This window comes from Talpa europaea (assembly GCF_964194135.1).
Source record: "Talpa europaea genome assembly, chromosome: 14".
Classification (NCBI taxonomy): domain Eukaryota; kingdom Metazoa; phylum Chordata; class Mammalia; order Eulipotyphla; family Talpidae; genus Talpa; species Talpa europaea.
Window position 1 is genome coordinate 50,138,778 of NC_140082.1, and position 25,073 is coordinate 50,163,850.

The 25,073-nt window shown below is 36.6% G+C and overlaps 1 protein-coding gene across 1 annotated transcript in view; it reads left to right on the forward strand.

Annotated features, from left to right (window-relative positions):
• Nucleotides 1–25,073, forward strand: part of RYR2 (ryanodine receptor 2) — a gene marked incomplete at both ends in the record, with an annotated part of 627,990 nt that overhangs the window by 338,995 nt on the left and 263,922 nt on the right. The window contains 5 exon segments of the mRNA XM_084254295.1: nucleotides 13,902–14,020; nucleotides 14,356–14,489; nucleotides 16,687–16,928; nucleotides 20,762–20,954; nucleotides 24,428–24,644. Of these exon segments, the coding sequence (XP_084110421.1) occupies nucleotides 13,902–14,020; nucleotides 14,356–14,489; nucleotides 16,687–16,928; nucleotides 20,762–20,954; nucleotides 24,428–24,644 (905 nt within the window).

Below are 25,073 nucleotides of genomic sequence, written 5' to 3' on the forward strand. Positions count from 1 at the left end.
AGTGGTTGGACCACTTTGAGGGTACTTGCATGCCTATGTTTATAGCAGCACTATTTACAATAGCTAAGATATGGAAACAACCCAAATGCCCAAAAATAGATGGCTGGATCAAGAAGATGTGATACATATACACAATGGAATATTACTCAGCAATAAAAAAGATAAACACATGCAATTTGCAACAACATGGATGGAGCTAAAAGGGATCATGCTCAGCAAAATGAGTCAGAAAGAAAAAGAAAAATACCAGATGGTCTCACTCATAACAGGAATTTAGAAAACCTAAATAAGAGACCAGGAAAAAGACTAATCAATGCAAAGTAATAATCAAAATCAACAAGCAACTATAACCCAGAGACACACTACGGGGGTGGGCGGATTATAGAGGGGTGGGGAGAGGAAGAACTAGAGTCAAAATAAGGGGGGGAGTGCAATTGTATGGGGAATATAACCAAAATGAAAATGCATACATTGTACAAAGATGAAAAATGATGTAAGAATTATATAAAATAAAATATTAAAAAAATAAAGTCATAGAATGAAATTTCAGAGATTAATATTTAGGGGGAAGAGGACTTTGAGTTACAATGAGTTCTAGGCATTGTTGGATTGCTGAGTGGCAGAAATAGAGTAGAGAAGAATATTGTTGAGATAAAAAAGTTACAAGAATTGTAAGATCAAGTTTTACAGGGTACCATGACATTAATGAGGTAACTATGAATCAACACAGAATATATTAAAAAAGGAGAAAATTGAATAACTAGTAGGAGGAAGTGATCAAACTAGTAGTAAAAAGATGATGGCAGAGATTGCAAAAGTGAGCAGACTCTTGGGTCAACGTGTTCAGAATTGTTGGCCACCTCTAAGAGATTGAAGAGTAGGCTGGTCACTTCCCATGGCCTTAGTGAGTACCTGGAAAGAGGAGCAGAATATAATGTTCTGATAAGAGTGTTAATGCTGGATGAATCAGCTGCCTCTTAAAAAAAAAGAAAAAAAAGCAACACCACAAAAATGTCCAAGGATAAAGAGGAGAGAGAGCAGTAAAGTATGGAGCTGAACAGTCTTTAAGCTCTACCGATTAGAGTCCAAAATTTATAGTCTTTAGTTAGTTAAAAGCAATTCCATTGGATAAAAAATTGTTGTTTGCTATTATCTTTTCCCAGTACAGCCATTGGTTGCAGGCATTTCTACTTAAAATAGAAGCTCTGTGCTCAGGGAAAGCATAATGAAAATGAAGATTAGGAAGGAGGCTTAGAGAATGCTTAACCTAACATTCTTATTTTAGAGGAAAGAAAATTGAAGCATAGAACTGATTTGAGATGCTAGGATTAATTGTTCTAGCCAAGATGAAACCCCAACTCCTTTTTTATCAGGCTTGAAATATGTTCAGTATAGATTGTAGCTTCCTGGCTTTTAAGGATCTAAAACACGTTTTACTAAACAGTTTTCGCGACCGTAGTTATATTTATGCTTTTAATGAAATGCTTTTTTCCCTTAGAGGAAGTGGAATGTTTCTTAGGTTTTGAAGACAGAGGCAATAATGATGTGCATATATATGTATGTATATGACTACATATGCATGAATATATTAATTTATTTCAATCATGCTTTATTGTTTACTGAGTGCTTACATATGCATCAGCTTTCTTTCTCTCTGAGATTGCTGTGCACAAGTTCCTCAGTTTGTCTGTCTTTCAGCTGCATCCTGGATGCTGTGTGTCTGTATGCAAGAGAATAGCAGAGCCAGGGACTTCTTTATAAGCTACATCAGTAAAGCGTGATAGACAAAAGTCAAATTGGATTTGTGCAAACTTGAATAGAAATCTGAGGAGGAATTGACAAGAATCAGCAAAAGGATGTATATTTTAATGAAACAGCTTGTCTTAATTTGGGTGCCATGAGAAGTAGGATTCAAGGACAAGTTTGTTTGGGATGTCAGTGGATATGAGACAAGGTTGAAAAAGGGTGTGTTGGCAGGCATGTGACCTTCTTGGTTTATCTGGAACTTTTTTCATTGGGAAATTTTGGAACACTATGGAGAGCATGTGCCTTAAAGTTATTTCACTGGAGGGGCGAGGCAGTTGGGGTGTATATAATCTACTTCTCTCCATCACTGGGTGGTGCTATTCCCTGGTGACACTGATTCTTGGGCTCCTCCACCTGCCACTTTTTTTTTTAAGATTGATTTATTTATTGATATAAGCACTGGGTATTTATTTATTGATATAAGCACTGACTGGGTACAGTCAGAAGCGCGGGAGGGTGAGGGAATTCACCAGATCCAGAGCAGGGAACAGAACAGGCAGACTGATGAAATACACTGCTGAGGGGAGCAGCGGGCGGCAGGAGAGGTCTGCGTGCCTTGTGGGACCCTCGCTGGCAGCTGGGAATCGAACCAGCACTACAGAGGCTGCAGGCAGCTTCGCAGCCCAGTGCTCAACCACTGCGCCACCAGGGGAGGCCCCTCCACCTGCCACTTTGATCAAAACAAATAAATCTTTTTTTTAAATTTTTGTTTATTTTTTCACAATATAAGATTCCTCCCCTCAGGTGCTGTCACCATAGTTTTCCCAACACCAAAGTGCCCACACACTCTACCTCACTCTCCGCCTGCCCTGTTATCTACTCTCTGTTCTCCTTCCTCGTCCTTTTCCCCTCCTGAATGCCTCAGATCTGTGGTCTGCAAATGGCCAACAGACACATGAAAAAATGGTCATCACTTATCATCAGGAAAATGCAAATCAAAACCACAATGAAATACCGATTCACACCTGTGAGAATGGCCCATCTCAACAAACCCACAAAAAAGTGCTCAGAGGATATAGAGAGAAGGCGACCTTCCTACACCATTGACTGATCCAACCTCTATGGAAAGAAGTGTGGAGAGTCCTCAAAAGACTGAAAATGGATTTACCACATTATCTAGCAATTTTACTCCTTGGTATCTCCCCAGAGAGTACAAAAACACTAATTTGAAAGGCAACCCATGCTCCTATATTTACAGCAGCACTATTTACAACAGCCAAGGCATGTGAACATTAATTTCTTGGGAGTGGAGGAAGATAATTTAGACATTGTATCAGTTTTCATGTGTGACTATGTCTCTGGACCAAATTTAATTGAAAAGATGAAAGATTTATATGTGCAAATAAAGTTGATTGAATTGTTTTCCTTTTTTTGTTTTTGCATAGAAGAACTGGAGTGTAGATCAGAGGTGCAAGAAGTGAGAGGACTCACCAGAGACAGAGTGGGGAGTAGAACTGGCAGATCTACCGAAATACTTTGCTATCGGGAGCAGCGGGGGAGATAGGATAGATCTGCTGCACCATGTGGGTAGTTTACAGCACTTGAAATGCTATTTGGGTATTTTAAGAGAGAGCTGACTTAAAACAGTCAGTAGGTCAGTAGGTCAGGAGCCTGTATACTTTTTCTGAGCCTTATTTTTGGTACAGTCTATTCCCCAGATAGTTTTGCAGTGATGAAAATATCGTCAGGATTTCTTTCAGTCCCTGCCCACTATTAGTAAATTGCTATGAATGAAGTCCTCTCCAGGTTTAAGCAGACTATGGAGTCTCTGAGTGGTCTTGAATTGCCGGGGCTTATAATTCACATATAACTTTTGGTACTTGAAAGTATGATAGTTTAAATCTTCCAAAGATGTCACAACTATTTCTTGTAGGCATAAGCTCATCATTTTTCAAAGGGAAAACTTTGTAACCTGTGGTATAACCTGTCCCAGAATCTTGTGTACCAGAAACTCTACTTCTTTAATATCTACTTAGGTATCAGCAATTGAATTAGAAGAGTGTGCACTCACAGGCTATTGTATCAAATCTACTGCCAGTGATACAGACATCATAGCTTACTTCTTTGAGCAATGACCATAATTCAAGCAACACTAATGATAAAGAGAAAGAGAGTTCTCCAGAAGAAAGCCTTGGAGAAGCCAATTGTCACTTGTAGTTTTTGATTTGGCACAAAATCAGTCATGGTGTACCCAGGAGATTCTGTGTCTGAACCTTATGAAAAATGCTAAATCAGAATCACAATTCCATTGGAGATTTTTTAAAGAAAATCTTTCATGATGGCAGTACCTGTTTGACCCTACTATTCCATACCCAATCAGACATTTGATTCCATCACTTCATTTATAACACATTACAGTGTGTGGGATAGTTGGAAAATTACATTTCTAGCAAATGATTTTTTTTAAAGATTGATTTATTTATGCATACAAAAGCTGGGGCACAGGCCAGAGACACGGGGGGTGAGAGGATTCACCAGAGACAGAATGGGGAACAGAACAGGCAGATCGACTGAAACACACTGCTAAGGGGAGCAGTGGGCAAGTCAGGAGAGGTCTGCTTTGCCATGTGGGTTGCTCCCTGGCCAGCCAGGGATCGAACATGTGCTGCAGAGGTTGTGGACAGCCTCATAGGTTGCATCTTAACCACTTAGCAAATGATTCTTTAAGTGAAAAAATCTTCAACTATCACATATTTGAGAAAAAAAATAACATTGAGTTCTTTGTGACATACAGTTGATTGATTTTATAATCATTTTAATAGTTACTCGCCTAAGCATATCTCTCATATCCAGCATTGGGCAGTAAAACTTTATTGGAAACCTCGAGTAAGTGGCCTAAGGGCATCCCTGGCTTTCCTAGACAAATGGGTGTCTAGTCGGTCTTATTCCTGGGTAGCTTTCTGGGTGTGTGACGAATTTGCAAGATCTTTGCTTCCCTTAAAATTTACACATAGATGTTTAATTTTTATATGTTTATGGTGCTACTTTTACATTCTTGGTCTGTCTGACAATTCTGTCCCAATGGTACAGGTTGGGATTCTTATAAAGCATTGATGCTCACAGGTACCTGCAGTGAACTTGTGTTCTAGGGCATCAGTTTCTCTGCCCAGTCCTACTGGTTAAGGGCCTAAGCCAGACCCTAGTCTGTTTAAAGGGCATGGATGTGCAAGACCTAGGTCTGAGAGACCAGTATACCCCGTCAGCCAACATAGCCAGCACAGCTCAATGAATGCATTTTCATTTTGGTTATATTCCCCATACAATTGCACCCCCCCTGAACTATATAAAATAAAATAAAATAATGTGTAAAAAAAGTATAATAAAAAAAGAGCTGTATAAATATGTAAATGCAATGCTTAGGGAAAATTAATATACCGGTAATATGCATTAAAACATAGCCAGCAAAGCTAACCTGGGCTAACCAGTGCTTCCTTCCTTAGAGGGGAGCATGACTCGATAGATTTAGACAGGAGGCTGGGAAAGATTGCCCAAGGGCAGGCGGTTAGTTTGGCACCTACTTTATCACTGCCCTGCTCTTGGAGAGCTCTCCTGACATCAGATCACACTGGCCCCAGTGGCCTGGGCTGTTGCTTTGGATTTTGCAGCAAAGTGCAAGCCGTTCTCTTAGGACAGTGAAGAGAGTTTACACCATCAGCTTGCCCACCTTGTCCTGTGTGCCCATGGCTGTTCTCTGTCAGGCGGCAGCCCCCCACTGCTCCCCTCCTAGCTACCACCAAGTCAGGTGAACTATTGTCTCAGGGGTTTATTTGGAGAAGTCCCTCCACCCATGTTTCTGTCCTGCTCCCTTCAATGCTCCAGAGTTGGTTTGGAGGTAGGAACATTTGTCACTTTTGACAAACTGTTATTTTATTCCTGCAAATAGACCTTTAGTGTGGTGTTCTAAAAATCTTGGTTAGCTAGAGAAATAAAAAAGAAAGTCTTCTCTCAAGGAAACCACCTTATCCAATATGGGCTAGCTTGAGAAAACCTTCTTATTTAAAACAAAATCATAAATGGTGATTTCTACATTTCACCTGGTCAACTTCTATGCCCCATGGGTACTGCACTTAGGTTTCACTGTCAAGGACAAAACTACAGTTTCAGCTCTTATGCATGGCTTACTGATAAGTGGCTATTTAATGCTGGTGGCTGCAGCTTGACTTTGTTCATGCCACTTGGGTTATTAAATAATTTTAGCATTATCCTTGGTGAAGTCATTGCTCTGAGTCACTTGTTTTCAATCAGGCTTGACTGTGACCTGCTTTAGGTATGTTGTCATGTCTTGAGACCTTCATCTGTAGCTGAGTTCCTCAAGTTTCTTTGCAATGTGAATAATTCACCCAGTCTTCTCAAACCAACTAGCTTCTTGATTGTATCAGCCTCTTTACTACCTGGACTTTTAAAATGGGGTCTATTTACTTGGACCCCATGGTCGAAAGAATGATGTCAATCACAACCCACCGGAATCTTCCAGCTTAGTGCCAAGTCAGGGTGTACTACTGTCCAGCAGTCCACCCTCCGGGTCTGTGTAATGCAGTAATTCTAATCTTGACAGACATTAGCTTGGTTGCCTTGTACCCAGCAGACAAGGCTACTCTGGAGAAAGGGAAGGAGTGTTAAGTCTCAGGACAGGTTAATGCAGTAGGAGTGGATGATCCAACTGAGGGCTATTGGACCCGCCCCTTATCCCTGGTCCTCTAAAGGGTCTCCTACCATTTCATCATCAACAACAGGGGTCAGCTCTGCCATGACTGCGTCATTAGAAATGCTTGCACACGTTTAGAATATTCACCTGTTTTTATGTACTTTAAAGCTATGTCAAGAAGCATAGCTTACAGGTTATAAGTATGGATTCAGAATTAGACTGGATAAATTGCCAACCCAGATCTACCTTCATAGCTGTATGACCTAAATTCTTTGGTACCTCAGATTTTCACCTGTAAAATGGGGATTGTGATAGTAATTGCCTCAGAGGATTGTTAGCAAGCACCTTGAGTTCATTAAATTAAGTGAATTGAAATGTCTCCATGGAATCATAGGATCTTTTTCTTTTGTGATTACTAATTATTGAGAACTACGAGTTGTTTTGTTTTGAAAAATGGTATTTGCCATATAAAAATAAACTTGACATATTTTAGCACCTAAATCATAATGAAGAAAGTGACTGAGAACTCAACTGAAAAGTGTAGCTTTAATACAAGGGGGGATGGGAGGCCTGAAATAGTTAGAGATTGGGATGCCAAACCTGTGCATGAATGTGGAGCTGTAAATTCATAACAAATGTGGAGTCCAAAGAGCTTAATATAAAAAGTTGTACAAAACGACGTATGTAAGGAATATATTATAAAAGATGTGTTGGGCCTCCCCGGTGGTACAGTGGTTGAGCACTGGGCTGCGAAGCTGCCCACAGCCTCTGCAGCACCGATTCGATCCCTGGCCGCCAGCGAGGGCCCCACATGGCGCGACAGACCTCTCCTGTCTCACCTGCTGCTCCCCTCAGCAGTGTATTTCGTCAGTCTGCCTGTTCAGTTCCCCACTCTGGCTCTGGTGAATTCTCTCACCCTCCCGTGCTTCTGACTATACCCAGTGCTTAAATAAATAAATAAATCTTTAAAAAAAAATTAAAGATGTGTTAGTTCATGTCATGGATTCTTTGGATTAAAAGTGATCTAAAACTTGGGCCTCCCCGGTGGCGCAGCGGTTGAGCTCTGGGTTGTGAGGCTGTCCGCGGCCTCTGCTGAGCCGGTTCGATCCCTGGCTGTTCCCCGGCCGTTCCCCGGCCACCGGAGGAGGGTCCCACATGGTGCGCAGACCTCTCCTGCCGCCCGCTGCTCCCCTCAGCAGTGTACTTCGGTCCCTCTGTCTGCTCTGTTCCTCGCTCTGGCTCTGGTGAATTCTCTCACCCTCCCGCACTTCTGACTGTACCCAGTGCTTGTATAAACAAAACAAACAAACAAACAAATAAATAAAAACATGCCTCTATTAAAAAAATTAAAAAAAAAAATAAAAAAAAAAATGTGATCTAAAACTTGCAGGAAGCCTGAGCCTGACTGCTGTATGAGGAAAGGGAGTGTTTGCTGAGGTGCATCAGGGCCGGTGTGAACATGAATGTTCACTCATGAAGTGGCTCCAAAAGATCTTCTTGTCATGAGACTCCTTGTGTCTGTGTCCCCAGCCTAACTTTGACCAGAAAGGCATTGAACTTAAGATAAGATGCAAGAAGAGGGGTGGGAAAAAGACTAATAAGAGTTCCCTGGTAAAATTGGGTAATGCAGCTTATAGAGATAAGGTTTTTCCGTGTCGACACTGTTAGAGCTCTGCACAGAGAATTTCATATGGAAAAGCGTAACAATAGCAAACACTTGTACAAATCTTTCTGTGGCCAGACACTATTCTGAGCCCTTTAAATATATTAGCTCACTTAATCCTCATTATAACTTTAAGGTGACAGTTATTAGTATCTCCATTTCACACATGGGAAACTAAGGCACAAGAAATTACTTTTCCAGGGTCACACAGGATAAATGCAGCTAAGTCAGATCTTGAACCCCGGCCATCTGGCTCTAAATTCTGTACCCCATCCCTATATGATGTATGTGCCTCATGTGGGGAAGCAGATGATTGAGTATGCCTTGTGGTATTATTTTAATGTCACCAGGAGACTAATAACTCTTTCATGTACGTAAGCAGGCTCAGTTGATATAGGTTCATAGAATTTCTGAACTGGAAGTGATTTTTGGAGGGATCCTGACCCAGCCGGCCTCTCTTGGCATTACTGTGCTATGTCCTCTCCCTTGTTTGCTTGTGAACCATGTCCCTCAGTGCAGGTTTAGAAGTGAATGGCATAAAATACTCATGCCATTTGTGGCAACATGGATGGAGAGGGAAGGGACAATTCTAAGTGAAATGAGCCAGAAGGAGAAAGATAAATACCAGATGGCTTTACTTATATGTGGGATCTAGAGAAACCAAACAAAGGATCACACAAAGACAAACTGTAAAGCTGACCCTTGAAAGCTGTCCATAGATCAGGAGGGAAAGAGAAGGAAGAGGTGAGCATAGCGAAGGGGAGTGGGGGAGGTGAGTGTGCCGTGGAGGGTGGTGGATCCTATACTGTGAAAAAGTAAACAAGGATGAATTTAATCTCCTGAGGAAGTAGAGATACCAGAGTGGCCCTGAAGGCAGAACCCTGACATTTCCAGCATATGTAATAATATATAATGTTTGGATAAACATGCTTATACCCAAATCTCTCATTTAAATGGCTAATTTCTTTTTATTATTTTTTTTAATTTTATATATTTTTTTACATCATTTTTCATTTTTTGCACAATGTATGCATTTTCATCTTGGTTATAGTCCCCATACAATTCCCCCCCACCCCTTGTTTTGATCCTACTCTGAACTGTGTGGGTGGACTTACTGGTTCTTGGTTGAATTTATCCAGTGTGGGCACAGGCAGGAAATCCTGGAAAGAGGGAGGTTACACTTCCATTATGAAGCAATCCTAAGTGTTGGGTGCTTTTCTCTACAATGAGCGGCAGCTCCTTTTACAAATTACTCTGTTAGAGAAATAGGACAGTCTCTGGAGTAGTATCTGCTCAAGTCCTTGGCCCTTATGCCCAGAAGGAGTAATGGGTTCATATTGTTTTAAATTCCTGGTACCATCCCTAGTTAGTTCCTTTTACCATGTGTATACCTTCTATTAAAGCCTTTGCAATTGTTAAAAAAAAAGGATGTTTAAAAAAAAAGTAAAATAAATAAATAAAATAAATACTACATTTCCCTATATGACAAACTTTTTTAAAGTCTCTACATAGTTGTACTTTTTGATCTTCTGATGTCTTGAGCAAGTTGCTTTGCTTCCTAAGAATATATACAACTTAAATACATTTTAAGTTGTACTTTTCTCTGTATGTATTGCTTTATCTCTGGACCACATACTATTCTGCACATAATTTACTATATGGATTCACTGGTTTTCTTAACAATGTAATGGGTAACCTTTCTCCTCCTGCTTTTCCCACACTTGCTAAGTGTCAGAATTAGGTTTTTCTGTGCATCTTTGTTTTTTTTTTTTTTTTTTGGAGTTATTGGAAATGATACCTCTGGTTTGTCCTCATACTACAAAATAACTTTTAAAATTGATACAAACCTCAGACAGATGCTATTTTACATTTCTGCCCAAAATAATAATCTTAACAAATATTTTCTGCTTTGAAAAAGGTATCTTTTTGAAGAACTGATTAAGTTGTATTTCTCATGTTTTAGAGGATCTATCTTACAGATGCTCAAATGTATATTTCTTTGAAAAATTATATAAAGGGCTTTGGAGAAAAGAATTACATTTGCCATTATTTCTGTAGCTACTAATATTTTGCAGAGATACATAGTTGTTGGATTTTTTTTTTTTTAAACATCAGACTGCATTGTATGGCCAAAGAAATCATTGTATGGCCCAAAGTGAATTTAGGGCATTATGCTGAGAATCTCAGATATATTACTTCTCTGGATTCCCACAGCACTGTCTACAGTAGGTTCAATTGTAATTTGCATGTTACAGATAAAGAATCTGAGGCTAGAAGCTCACTGATAACTTTTCAGAGTCAAATGGAAGTCATGGAACTAGGATTGAATTTATGTGTTCTATAAACTCCACAAAAGTAGGGGCTATATCAATTTTTGCTCATTTTACTCATGCCCAGGATTTAACACAATGAATGGCCCATTTTAGGTATTCAATGATCAATGAAAAAATAAATGGAATATAATCTATGAGAAAATAGCAAGGTAAGAATATCTCAAAGTATTTATAATCTTGTCTGGCATTCAGGAATCTGGGATCTTTAAGATGTGCCAATTTATACAGACACATGTTTGTATAGCGTAAAATATCTAATTCTTTAAACTGTTGTATCATGAACTGCCTTTAATTGACATTTCCTCCTTTTTTTTAGCTGTCCTTTTACTTTTGTAGTTTCCCTATCTTTTGTAAGTCATTCCTCCCTAAATTGAAGGCAGCAAATCATCCAAGGCTTAATTAAAGCTGAAGAGTACATTATAATTACATTGCTCATTTTATGTGTTCTCTTTAAGCTAATTTACCCCAGGAAACCTAAGACTCATATTCATTTTGTCTTCAAATAAAATACTCTAGGTCAGTCATTTTTGTGTGTTTATTTTGCTAATGCATCTATGATATTCTTTCTAGATAGGAAGAACAAGATGATATGCCTCCATCTTTCATTAATTTTACTCTCATTTTCCCAATTGTGTCAAATTGCGCTATATATTTTTATTTTATTTTATGTATTTTTACATCATTTTTCATTTTTGCACACTGCATGCATTTTCATCTTCATTATATTCCCCATACAATTTCCACACCCCTTATTTTGACCCTAATCCCTCCTCCCCTCCAGTGTGTCTCTGGTTTATAGTTGCTTGTTGATTTTGATTTTATTATAATTAGTCTTTTTCTTGGTCCCTTATTTAGATTTTATAAATTCCTGCCATGAGTGAGACCATCAGGTGTTTTACTTTTTCTTTCTGGCTTATTTTGCTGAGCATGATCCCCTCCAGCTCCAAATTGTGCTATATTTTAATCTCACCTGTTACTTTTTTCTCTCCTCACCTTTGTTAGTTCAAGATTTAATGAGCTTATTGCCTTTTCTAGCCTCAAAAACCATTTAAAATTTTGAAACACACTTAATTATAAATTATTCCAGTTTGGCTTGAGACAACAACTCTTGAGATTTTTAACTTTGTTCCTTTATATATTTTAATATAGATATTACTATAGTCCATTTTTCTTTCTCTATTTGTGTGAGATATAGAAAGCATATTTAGGGTAACATTTATTTTACAAGTTAGTCCTCTGGTAAGGAAAGAAAGTAAAATATATATTGCTTCATTTTCTTTTCTATTTGTTTAAAAGAATTGATAAATTCATCAATTTTATCTGTAATTGAAACTCAAATCATTACTTGACATTAGATTCATACTCATTTCAAATAAACAATTATGTCAGCTCCAAAAATTGGTTTCTATTTATGACATGCAAAATTCACTGTGAACATTAAAAAGTTGTGTTGTAATTATGCTACATGCTATCTTTGACTTGAAAAAAATTATTGAAGTAATTTTGCATTGTAATAGTTTATACATATATGGGTTTCAGATGTGCATCACTTTAAATTAACATTTATACTGCAGTAAGTACAGTACAGTCAGTTCACCATTAAGAATCCAATTCTTTTTCCTTACACTTGACCCCTTTTTACCCACATGCATTCCCTTTTGGTATCGACTGTTTTGGCCTCATTTATTTTTGTTTTATTTGCCTCATTCCTTGTGTTGGTTCCTTATGTACCACATATTTGTGATATCATGTGGTGTTTTCTTCTCCTGATCTATTCCACTAAGCATAACACCCTCCATCTTTCTGCAAATAGCAGGATTTGTTTTTTTTTTTTTTAATCTCTGAGTGGTATTTTGTGTGTGTGTGTGTGTGTGTGTGTGTGTATATCACATCTTCTTTATCCACTTTATCTGCTGATGGCTAGTTTAGTTGTTTCCAGCTCTTGGCTATTGTGAATAGTGCTGCAGTGAACACAGGGGTGCCTATATCTCTTTGAATTAGTGTTTTTGTTTTCTTTGGGTAATTACCCTGAAATGGGATAACTGAACTTGTAGCTGGCACACATTGTTGGAACACAGCAAATGATTTGAACTACACCAACAATGAACTCACCACTTGGGTATATTTTAACCAAATACACATTTATATTTCAAGGAATGCAATCATTAGTGAGGAAATTAGAATGGACAGCCCTTTTCTTATACTGGATTGGGGTTTGGATCAAGACTAGATTGTGAATGTAAATTGTATATTCTACCATTTTTTAACTAAACATTTTACATTTATTTTCTAAGAAACTGAACTCCATTTGAGATGTGTAAACATTTGTACAGATTTCATGGATTTTACTGGAACATTTTTCCAAACTATGTTGAATTCAGAGGTCACATTTCTTGAATGTTATGTCTAATTGGTACAAATTGGCCTGCATTCTTAGTATCAGTAAGACAAACTTGCTCTGACAAAAATAAGTGCACATGTATCCATTTAGCTTTTCAAATTCATGCTTAAGAGTCTAATCATATAATTTATTTTCTATTTTTTAAACTTTAAGAAATCATATGCAGGTGACCCTTGAAGAATGTGGGTTAATGGCACAGCCCCATTTATATGTGAGCCTTCTTGTAAGCAGGTGATGTAAACTTACAGTATTGATGAATGCATTGTAATACTATAAATCTGTTTTCTCTTATGATTTTTCCTAGTGTTTTCTTTACTCTAGTTTATTGTGAGAACACCATGTATAATACATAATACACAAAATATATGTTCATTGACAGTTTATATAATATAAAAACTTCAGCTCAGTAGAAGGTAATTAGCAGTTAAATTTTTGAAGATATATGCAGATTTTTGACCATTTCTGGGTCAGGAGTTGGGATGGTTCATGTCCCAACCCCCTTAATTTTCAAGAGTCAAATTGTATTTTTCTATTTGTATTATTTTGTATATTTCTCCTGTTTTGTAAATAACATTTTTTTTTTTTTGCTATAAACTTCAAGGAGAATGTAATGATCTTTATTGTTAGGATGCAATTGTCACAGGCTAGGCTTTTAGCACCAAGAAGCTTCAGAACCTACACTAATCTACTTGTCTCATTCCCTTTCATTCTGTACTTCAGATATACCACCTTTCCCTACCACTAGTTACGTCATTCATCTCTGTCCTGCCCTTTCTGGAAAATGGTTATGATGTATTCTGTAAGACCTCACTTAATTGTTGCTTTCTTGCATACCTCCCTGGGGCAGAATTACCTACTATCTCAGCTGAACACTCTTCACTTTGTCCTCATTCATCATCTTTGGTTATCAGTCCTCTCTCCCAAGGACTGCCTGTCCCCATCGCAGTGCCCTGTGACAACCACATGGGGACATACTGAACTGAATGAACACACAGAGAGAAGGAAGACACTGGTTAATCATATTTCACTCCTTTCTTTGTTTTTTTTCTTTAGGTATTCTTGAAGTTTTACACTGTGTGTTAGTAGAAAGTCCAGAAGCTCTAAATATTATTAAAGAAGGACATATTAAATCCATTATCTCACTTTTAGATAAGCATGGACGAAATCACAAGGTAAATGAAGTATTTTATTGCCATGAATGAATTTTGGAATCATTAAAAAAAATTGAAGTAAGTTTTCAAAGTATGTCAACTTTTTCATGAGAGTTTTTCATCTCTTAAATGAAATAGATAATATTGTTAATACTTGTTTGTAGCATCAATGAGAGAGTGAGTAGTTCTCAATTTGTGTATGAAAGAAAGCTGTAAAGTGGACAGGTTGATGTCATGTTTCAGTGACTGGGTCAGAGGTAACTGGAGGGAATGTGTTGCCTTGTGGAAAGAAAATGCTACAACTACTTGGGTCTGAAAAGGAATTAGAGTCAGCTGAGAGTGATTTATCTTTCCAGGTCCTGGATGTTTTATGCTCTCTCTGTGTTTGCCATGGAGTAGCAGTGCGTTCTAACCAGCATCTCATCTGTGACAATCTCTTGCCTGGAAGGGACCTATTATTGCAGACGCGCCTTGTGAATCATGTCAGCAGGTAGATTCAGATAGGCAGTATACCAAATAGGTGACATAACAAAATAATCCATGTTCTGTTTTTATCACTAAGACATAGTCTATTTGTTTTACTAATATCATTTATCTCTGTTCCATCATCTGTCGCTTCATGCCCCAATTGCTTGGGTTGCTGATAGGTACATAGTGAATGCTGTTGTCTAATTTATGCTGTTTTGGGAAAGTTTTACATTTATTTTCATGCTCATAGATATCAGCTTTGCTTTACAAAACAAAACCAGAAAAAAAAAGGTTATCCCTGTGTCAACAATTATTTAATTCTATAATTCAAACAATAAAAACCATTTGCTGACATTTTCTAGATTATGAGTAGTAGTCATGCAAGGTAAAACCATAGTTGATCAAGACATCTAAAACCAGTTTTCTGGTACTGGTATGAAATTATTTCCATATATTCTGCGTAAAATCATCAGAAGCAGAATATATTTCCACATTAATAAATTAATAAGAAAAGTATTTTACCTATTTTCTCAGTGAGTGGTGTAAGTTTTCTATCAATCAGATGTGATAATAGCCATAATGGCTGGGCCTCCTTGGTGGCCTAGGAGTTAAATCTCAGCGCTATCACCTGTACCCTGGAGTTCAATCCATGGCCAGGGAGCTAACCAACATATGATGCAGCAGACCTCTTCTGTCTTGCCAACTGCTCCCCTTAGCAGTGTATTTCAGTAAATCTGCCTGTTCTGCTCCCCACTCAGTCTTTGATGAATCCTCTCATCCCCTGCACCTCTGGCCTACATTCCAGTTCTTCTGAACACTTACAAAAAAGACAATAGTGGCTGAAACAAGCAGACTGTGTATAACAAAGAAATGTAGAAAAGCTTTTATTCCTATTCACTTGCAGCTGGATTATCAGTTAAATCTTTAAGAACAGGCTGATGGGGATATAAAGGAATATGGTTGTATACAGTTATGCTTAATAGCTTAGGATATACATAACAATACTCCCCTTTAATACCAACACTAAAGTGTATAATGAAGAACTGAATTTGAATGTCTGAAAGTAATAAATTTTAAGATAGCTAGTACAACTACATTTTCAGACAGATCTATCATTGAAGGTCTCAAACATTCATTGCGTATCATGTGCCAGTCACTATGCTAACTCACTTACATATTTTCTACATTGTTTGTGCCAGGTACTACTATCATCCATATTTTATTGATTGAAATATTGGAACTGGAAATGGAACTCATGTTTTACTTCAGAGACTGAGCTCATACCCATCACGACACACTGCCTTCTTATATAAAATAATAATGATGATAATGTTGATGATAAATACATTTTACAATTAAGAAAATGTTATGTGTGATAATAATTTTAAGGCGCTATATCTAGAAGCTGCACAGCCTATTTTGAACAAAAATATAGTGATTGCTATATATTTCTATGTTGTGTTTTTTAAACAGGTTTGATTTAAAGCTTCCTTTATGATTCTTTATGTAATGTACCTGCATTTAATAAGTGGTATTTCCCTAGAACTTCACTAGCCCCTTGAATTACCTAGTGTCTAAATACTCTTATAAAATGCAATTATCTGCAACTAGAAATTCCCTTCACAGAGAGGAATAGAGAGCAACAAATCTGATTAATCACCTCATTTTATTTATTATAAGCAGAATTTGCTCCAGCCCCATTCCCTGTGTGGCACAAAGCTTAGTTTAGGAAAATGTCCACATGCACTAGATTAATAATAAAACCACAAAGGGCCTCCCCTGGTGGCGCAGCGGTTGAGCACTGAGCTGCGAGGCTGCCCGCAGCCTCTGCAGCGCGGATTTGTTCCTTGGCCACCGGCGAGGGTCCCACAAAAACAAACAAACAAACAAATAAATAAATAAAAATAAAACCACAAATTCTAAGACCATCTATACTGTCTTACCTTAAACATGATTCTGAAGGCCAATTAAGAAAAAGTTATGTTGACAAGTCATCTGGAGAAAAGACCCCATTCACTTAATGTCAACTGTAAGGCTACTACCTCAGTGGTTGTTATAATAGCATTGCCATTGTTTTGGAAACGTTTGTGTGTGTGTGTGTGTGTGTGTGTGTGTGTTACATTTGAGGGAAACAGACTTCAAAATAGAGAGATGTAGATGTAAATTTAAAAAAAAATGTTTGCCTGGCTTATCTCATGTGCTCTTCCTGTCTTTCTAAGCATGAGACCCAATATTTTCCTGGGTGTCAGTGAAGGTTCTGCTCAGTATAAGAAGTGGTACTATGAGTTGATGGTGGACCACACAGTGCCATTTGTGACAGCTGAAGCAACTCATCTGCGAGTGGGCTGGGCTTCAACAGAAGGGTATTCTCCCTACCCTGGAGGAGGTGAAGAGTGGGGTGGCAATGGTGTTGGAGATGACCTCTTTTCCTATGGATTTGATGGTCTTCATCTTTGGTCAGGTAAGTATGCTCTGTCTTCTTTTAACAGCATTCTTGAAGGAAATCTTGCAACACACTTCCGGTGCTGCTTAAATTGAACATTGAAATGATGAAACCATTAAATAAAAAGCAGAATCTCACTAGGGAAATAAGGAAACTTAAAATTATAGTACATTTCCCAGAGACTGTATTGCTTAGGAACAATGTATTTAAGTATGGCTTTCTGATTAATAAATCAACCGCAAAAGACTTGTGTTTCTTACTTATTGAATTGGAATATGTGAAGATTTTGCTTCCACTGTAAAAAAAAACTGAAAACAAACCTCAAAAATAATTGGAAGAAATAGACTAATTCTACTTAATGTAATTGTTGGAATCAATAATTTGTAAAGTATTTTGTGATGAGTCAGTTTGTAATCAAATGACATTTGTTTTGAAAATATGGAAGGGTTTAAAAATAAATATTTAGTTTATTTCACCAGCTACCAATCTCAGCTTCGATAATTGAGTATTTAAAATGAGTAATATATCAATATATTAAAACATAACATTTTGATTTATGAAAACTCATATTTTGATTGGCTCCATTTTAATGGAGCCATAAATGTTTGGCTCCATTTAGCTCTTGATTTTGTGGATGTTTCTTAGCTGTTGAAATTCATCTGGATTCTGTATACATATGGCTTTTGTATATAAAAGTACATTTAATGTATTATTCTCTTATTATTTTATAGCATTTAGCATATATAGAAAATATAGTCACCTGAACTTTGTTCTTATGCAGTAGAAGTGATATTCACTTACTAATGCTTCATAAATCTAATAATTTATGAAGAGATTTAAAAATTAAATTCAATTAAACTCAGACTTATGGTTGTACATTTGTATTTAGAGAACTCCATGTTGTTGTATCCAATATTAATACTTACTGAACTTTTCCTTTATTCAGTGTCCATAACTGAGTAGTGTTGAAGAGATGAACCTGTATTTAGATATTCTGTCTAACCACTGGGGCTTGGGGTTGGTTCCCGGTAATAGTGTGGCATGTCTTATATACATAGATTGTGCTATGCAGGTTGGACTAGAGTCACAATGCCTGATCAAATAGTAAAATTGTCCTACTGACCAAACAGAGGCAAAAAATACGAACTTTGGTACACTAACCAACATAAAATAGAATTGGTGTTTATTTTATAATGCATTTATATCTCAACTTTTAGATGTTGTTATCCTCTCTTTACATCTAGGTAGCCTTTTGCAGGAAATGGGTACTCAGGTGAATGAGTGGAATATGTTAACTTGATTTACACAAAGATTAGGCAGGAAAGAAATTACTCTGATAAAACAATGATGAATGGCTTCAAATTATCTTGCCATATTATGCCATGCATGTTCTGTATATGTTAAACAGAACAATTAAGAATAACACAAAAGGGCTTCCCCTGGTGGCGCAGAGGTTGAGCGCTGGGCTGTAAGGCTGCCCACAGCCTCTGCAGCGCTTGTTCGATCCCCGGCCGCCAGCGAGGGTCCCACATGGCACAACACACCTCTCCTGCAGCGCCCACTGCTCCCCTCAACAGTGTATTTCGTCAGTCTGCCTGTTCTGTTCCCCGCTCTGGCTCTGGTGAATTCTCTCACCCTCCGGCACTTCTGACTATACCCAGTGCTTGCATGCATGCATAAATTAATTAAAATAAATAAATAATTTTTTTTTTTTTAAAGAATAACACAAAAGATTCAGTGAATCTATGAAAATATCACAGAAAGGACTGTAGGTTGTGGGATTTCAGGAGAAAATTTTCTTGAAACTTCATTTCCATGGGAAATATTTGACATTTTTAAATGACAAGAAAATATGCACCTATCATACCAGAAGTGAAAGGTGTGTGATGTCAATCAACTGTGATTTGTTTAACATTTTGCTGATTTTAGATTCATAGTCAACAGACAAATGTAAATTAATTGACTTGTTACTAATCTACCAAGGTTAAGTTCATAGTAATTCAGATAATCTTCTATTTTCCTTTCCTATATATTGAAATAGAATTAAAAGTATCATTTGTCTGCGATTCTGGGATAGAACACATTCTTTTGAACCTTTTTTTTATAATTGGATAGTGGAGATGTTTCCTGGAGTCAGAATTCGGCTGATCAGCAAGGTTTTGTGTTATATCTTCATTTATTATTTCCAATTTAAACTTTGCACAGTGTTTTTCCATGCCCTCTTTGTGAATGCACACTTGGTTTTGGGGCTTCCAAACTCCAGTGGTTGTAAAGGCCAAGTGTATGAAAAAATCTTGATGCTTTTGGAGAAATTAAATACAGAAGTACAGAGGAATGTCATAGAAGAGTAGAGGGAAGATGGATACAGACTTGGGATTAGGGCCTGTAAATCAGATTCTGCTTTCTTCCTTTCTGCCCAATGCAGAGAACAGTAATGTAATTCCCATTTGGATTTGATAAGAGCTGATATAAATGAAACCTGAAAATGCTTCTAAGGGATTCAACAATGTGAGTGCAGTGAAAACTATGGGCCTTCAGATGTTCACTAGTTATCTATCTTACCTGTTTGTTTCAGGTATTGCAAAACTGTTTCCCATGGTGACTTTAGGTAGTCATTGACAATAGCATAATAAATATCCCTTGACAGCAATGTATGTGAATTATAGTAAATATCTGTGTAATACCATTTTGATCAGTAACAGATTTTGATGAAAATAAGGATATAGATCTTTTACTTGAGCTACATTGCTTTCATATGAAAAAAAAAACTGCCATTATATTCTAGGAACTCTAAAGGAATCAGTATAGTGAATTTATTGTTGCAGATTTGAATATTGGCAAAATAAAAAATGCACACATTTTAAAAGTAGATATATATACTCTACTATTGGCATTTCGGATCTACTGTTGGTAAAAAATATCTTAGCATGCTGGAAATAAAAAAAAAGGTGTCAAAAATGCAAAACTTGTATCTTGAAGTCTATTTTTAATCTTTTTTGAAAATGAGAAATTTTGTATGTTTTGTGTTTGTGATTATATGTGTTTTGGAGAAACTTATACTCTTTATTTTCCACTGTGAGACTTACTAACAAAGGAGTTCTGATATAGTCAAGAATGGGTTTAGGTTATGAATTGGTCACAGCAAGAAATGACATTTATCAAACATCATTTTCATGATGCAGACTGTGCCCTGCTGTGTTGAAGAACTCAACCAAGATCTACGAAATAAATTGTAAAATAATTATTAACTGATATATATTTTTCCCTTAATAAACAATGCAGGGGTGAATGATCACATGTTTCGCTGAAATTATCCTGACATATTTTTATTTTATAAAGTGGATTAGTTGTTTGAAAAAAAGGATGGACATAAAATATCTGTTGTGTCTGAGATTCTGTGTGTTAGTGAGCCATTAATTTAATCATAAACAACTCTGCAAGGTGATAGCATTTGTTTTACAGGCAGTCAAGAGTTTAGAGAGATTAAATAATTTGTTGATGGTCGTACAACTAGTAGGAGTTGAACTAGTAGCTATTTGAACTCGGAAATTTTCCTCTGAGAACATTACATTATCAGTTCTGCGATGATTTCTGCATCAAATGCCATTCATTCACACATAGAAATTTCTGCACTTTCCGAGGGTTCATTTTAGAAAAAGATAGCAGCATGGCTCCTATGAAAAAGCAACATATTTGGACAAAGGATTTAACTTTACTTTTACATGCATTCAAGATTTATTCTGTTTTGGTATTGAGCTTTGATTTGCCACCATTCAAGTCTTTGGCTTTGGCTCTGAAGATGATTCTCTGAGATAAAAGTATATTACCTTTCCAATGTTTTCCCCCCATAGGTTGTATTGCTCGTACTGTAAGTTCACCAAACCAACATCTGTTGAGAACTGATGATGTCATCAGTTGCTGTTTAGATCTCAGTGCCCCAAGCATCTCATTCCGAATTAATGGACAACCCGTTCAAGGAATGTTTGAAAATTTCAACATCGATGGCCTCTTCTTTCCAGTTGTGAGTTTCTCTGCAGGAATAAAGTTAGTATTTCTATGTTTTGGGTCTGTTCCCCTTCTTACTTTTCATGCTTTTACAGAAGACTGCATTTGCTATGCTCCTTCTTCATTAACCTTCCCTCTGGCTCCTGGGTGTCTGTCCACAGGGCATTTTACCTGTTCCTTGAGGGAAGAGGTGAGGTTCACCCAAGAAGGGAATCTCAGGAGGTTGAATGCTTTGCCAAATATTCTACCATTTAGATCTGGACAGTCTACTAATTTTCCCTCAGACCAGTGCCCTGAGATATTTCAAGTCCTTTTAAGTTTATGTTTTCATTCAAGAAGGAGATATGAACAAAAAAATGACACGACTTCCTTATATTTAAATTCATTAATTTTATGTTAATTTTTGCCATATTCCCCACCCTACCTCCTACTGACCCCATGCAAGTTCAAACCCTTTCATTTATACAGAAGTTTTTTCTGTTTGTTTGTTTATTTTTGATCAAGGTAGTGCTTTATCTGTATTGCCCTCTATCTTTTACACTTCTCAGTTGTCTACTTATTTTCCATTGGCTAACATGGTTTCCTCTAGCATTTTAATTTTTTGATATTAGCAGATGTAAAGCTAAATTTAAATGATAATTCCTTGGGTTTGACCAAGAGAACTTTAATAAGTGATGGTCTGTTGTGAAAGAGAATACCCTATTAACATATGCATGTATCTACTTAATGAGAATGGTTTCCTTATTACTACTGACCATTCATTAATTTTGGTTATTTTTTTCATCATAATTCTACTCACAGGAAAAATTCAGAGTTACAAAACATTATATTGAAGAAGGGACATAGGGGTCATGAAATATTAACTATCCATGTCTAAAACTTTTCCTGGTGTATTTATATAAATCAATTTTTTTTTCTGTAGAAATCTCAAAAAGTGTTTCTTCACTTTTTGTTCTTTGTTTTTTATTTAATTTTATATTTATTGGCATGAACAAAAACACAAATTTTAAAAAGAATTATAAGGAAATGAAAATTTGAATTTGTTTTCCAACAAATCAGTATTATTTACCTGTGTTTCAAAAAAGTGTTGTTCAGTGGGACTAAGATTAAAACTGTTTTTACTGAGGTAACATTGGTTTACAATACTATATTTGATTTACAGGTGTAGACTTGTACCTCTTGAGATATATGTTACCCCATCACACTCACCACCAAAGCATGAATAATTCTCCACCATTATCTACTGGGCCTCCTTCCACACCCTCCCCTTCTGCTAGCCTCAGCTTGGCACTCCAATTTGTCAGCTTTATTTTGATTCAGTTTCTTATATTCTATATATGAATGAAATCATCCAATATTTGTGTGTGTATTATATATATATATAGCATACACACACACATACACACATACACACTATATGCTATATTTACTGTACTATAGTGTATACTATATATATATGTATATATATATATAGTGTGTGTGTGTGTGTGTGTGTGTATATAGTGGGTATATATATATGTCTGTCTTCTTTTGACTTTTCTTTTAACATACTCCCCATTCAGTTCCACCCAGGTTGCTGCAGGTGGAAAGTTTTCTATTTAAAAAAAAAATCTGAATAGTATTCCATTGTGTATATGTTGGGCTGTCGGAAAAGTCATGACACATTTTGCTTGACAAACATAGAAAAAATATGACATGACTTTTCTGACAACCCAATCTATCACATCGTCTTTGTCCACTCATTTTTATTGGACACTTAAGTTGTTTCCATAACTTGACTATCGTAAGTAGTATGGCAGTGGACATAGGAGTGCATATATCCCTTTAAATTGCATTCTTCATCATGAAATTGCTGAATCATATGTCAGCTCTATTTATAATGTTTTGAGAAACCTCCATATTATTTTTTCATAGAAGCTCGATCAGCCTACATTCCCACTAATGGTGTATGATGGTTTCTTTTCCTCCATACCTTCCCCAACATGTGTTTCTGCTTTTTAATAAATGCCATTCTCATATATGTAAGGTGGTATCTCTTTGTGGTTTTGATTTGCATTTCCCTGATGATAAGTGATGATAAGCATATTTTCATGTGCCTGTTGACCACCCATATGTCTTCTATGGAGAAGTATCTATTTAGTTCTTTTGTCCATTTTCAAATTGGGTTGTTTTGTTGTTGCGAGTTATATGAGTTCTTTGTAGATCATGGATCTTAGTTTTTGTCAGATGCATGGTGTACAAGTATTTTCTCTCATTTGGTAGGGTGTCTTTCATTTTAAATATAGTTTCTTTTGTTGAATAGATGCACTTTGTTTGATGTAGTACTATTTGTTTATTTTTCCTTTACTTCTTTTGTCATTATAATCTGGTTTCTAATGGTGACACTGAAACCACTGTTTCAGAGTGTATTGCCTATGTCTTCTTCTCTGTGTTTTATTGGTTTCAGGTTTTATATGCAAGTCTAAACCATTTTGAGTTAGTTTTTGTGTATGATGTGAGATAGTGGTCTAGTTTAATTCTTTTGCATGTAGCTGTCTAGTTTTTCTTACACTGTTATTCGTAATTCATGGATTGGAAGATTTAGCATTATAAAAATGGCAGTCTTACCCAAAGAAATATGCAGATTCAATGCCCTCCTTATCAAGGGTTCAGTGGAATTCCCCGAAGAAATAGAGCAAATATTGCTGAGGTTTATAGGGACTACAGAAGACCTGGAATAGACAAAGAGATTCTGACAAAAAAGAAGGAGTTATCACACTCCCACACTTCAGACTATGCTACAAAACTTTATAGTAATCAAAACAGTATGGTATTGGAGTTAAAAATAGATGCACAGATCATTGGAATAGAATTGAGAGCCCAGAAAAAGCCCACATATGTATGGACAGTTAATTTATAACAAAGGAACCAACATCATACAATTGAAAGAGGAAAGTCTCTTCAACAAATGGTGTTGGAATAACCAAACACCACGTGTAAAACTATTTTTAATTAAATGAATATGATCTATAAAGGATTTTAGTATGGTTGTTAGTGTTGAGTAAGAATAAGAAATAAGTTACTTCAGCAAAAGAAAGTATAACTGTGTACATCTCCTCAAAGGAAATTCACTTGAAAATTAAACTTGAAAATCACTTTTTCCCTTCCTTTTGTGATATCTTTATACTTTATTTTTAAGTATATAGATATTTAAATCATACCAGCTCTTCATCTTTTTATTATTTGGGCACCAATTTATACCTATTTTTGGATAGGTATTTCATTTACATAGGAATGTGATACAGGTACTTTTGTTATTTCTTCAATGAGTGCTAAGATTTTGCTGATCTATTAACACAAATTTAGTAAGATTTTTGCCTTGTATGATTAAAGACTCTTAGACACTAAGGTGCAGATATTATGGTGCTACTAGTGGAGAAAAAAACTGATTGCCTTTCATTAATCATTCATTCTTTTGTTTATTAATAAATTTTTACAGAGATATAATTGATCCTGCGTCATATCCTTTTTAGGGTACGCTTTCTGCTTGGGGGGAGACATGGAGAATTTAAATTCCTTCCTCCACCTGGATATGCTCCTTGTTATGAAGCTGTTCTGCCAAAAGAAAAGTTGAAAGTGGAACATAGCCGAGAGTACAAGCAAGAAAGAACTTACACACGGGACCTACTGGGCCCCACAGTTCCGCTGACACAAGCCGCCTTCACACCAATCCCAGTGGATACAAGCCAGGTGCCTTAAAATTCTAGAATTTAAAGTGCAATTAAGATCAGGCTGTGGAAGCCACAGTTTAGCAAATGTGTTTAGCTCCTTGAGCCCTATTTCTTTTCTTCATGTAGCAATAGAAACAAACAAGTTTTGTTCATGGCTAAAATTAAGTTTGTATTGTTTCTTGCTGCTAGGTAGCAGGATATGTATAGTGCTGTCAAAGTTTAGCAGTAAACATGATAGGGAGGATAGAAATGAGTGGAATGGAGAATTGGATTATGCAGTGGTAACACTTTAGGATTTCTGAGACCTACATAACCTCTACTCTACATTTCAAGGAAAGGAAGCAGAGATAACCTGCTCCCTGTGGAAACTGATTCATCAATAGACATAGGAGGCATTTACATGTTCTCTTTGTTGTGGGACTAGTTATGAGGCGACATACGAGTGTCA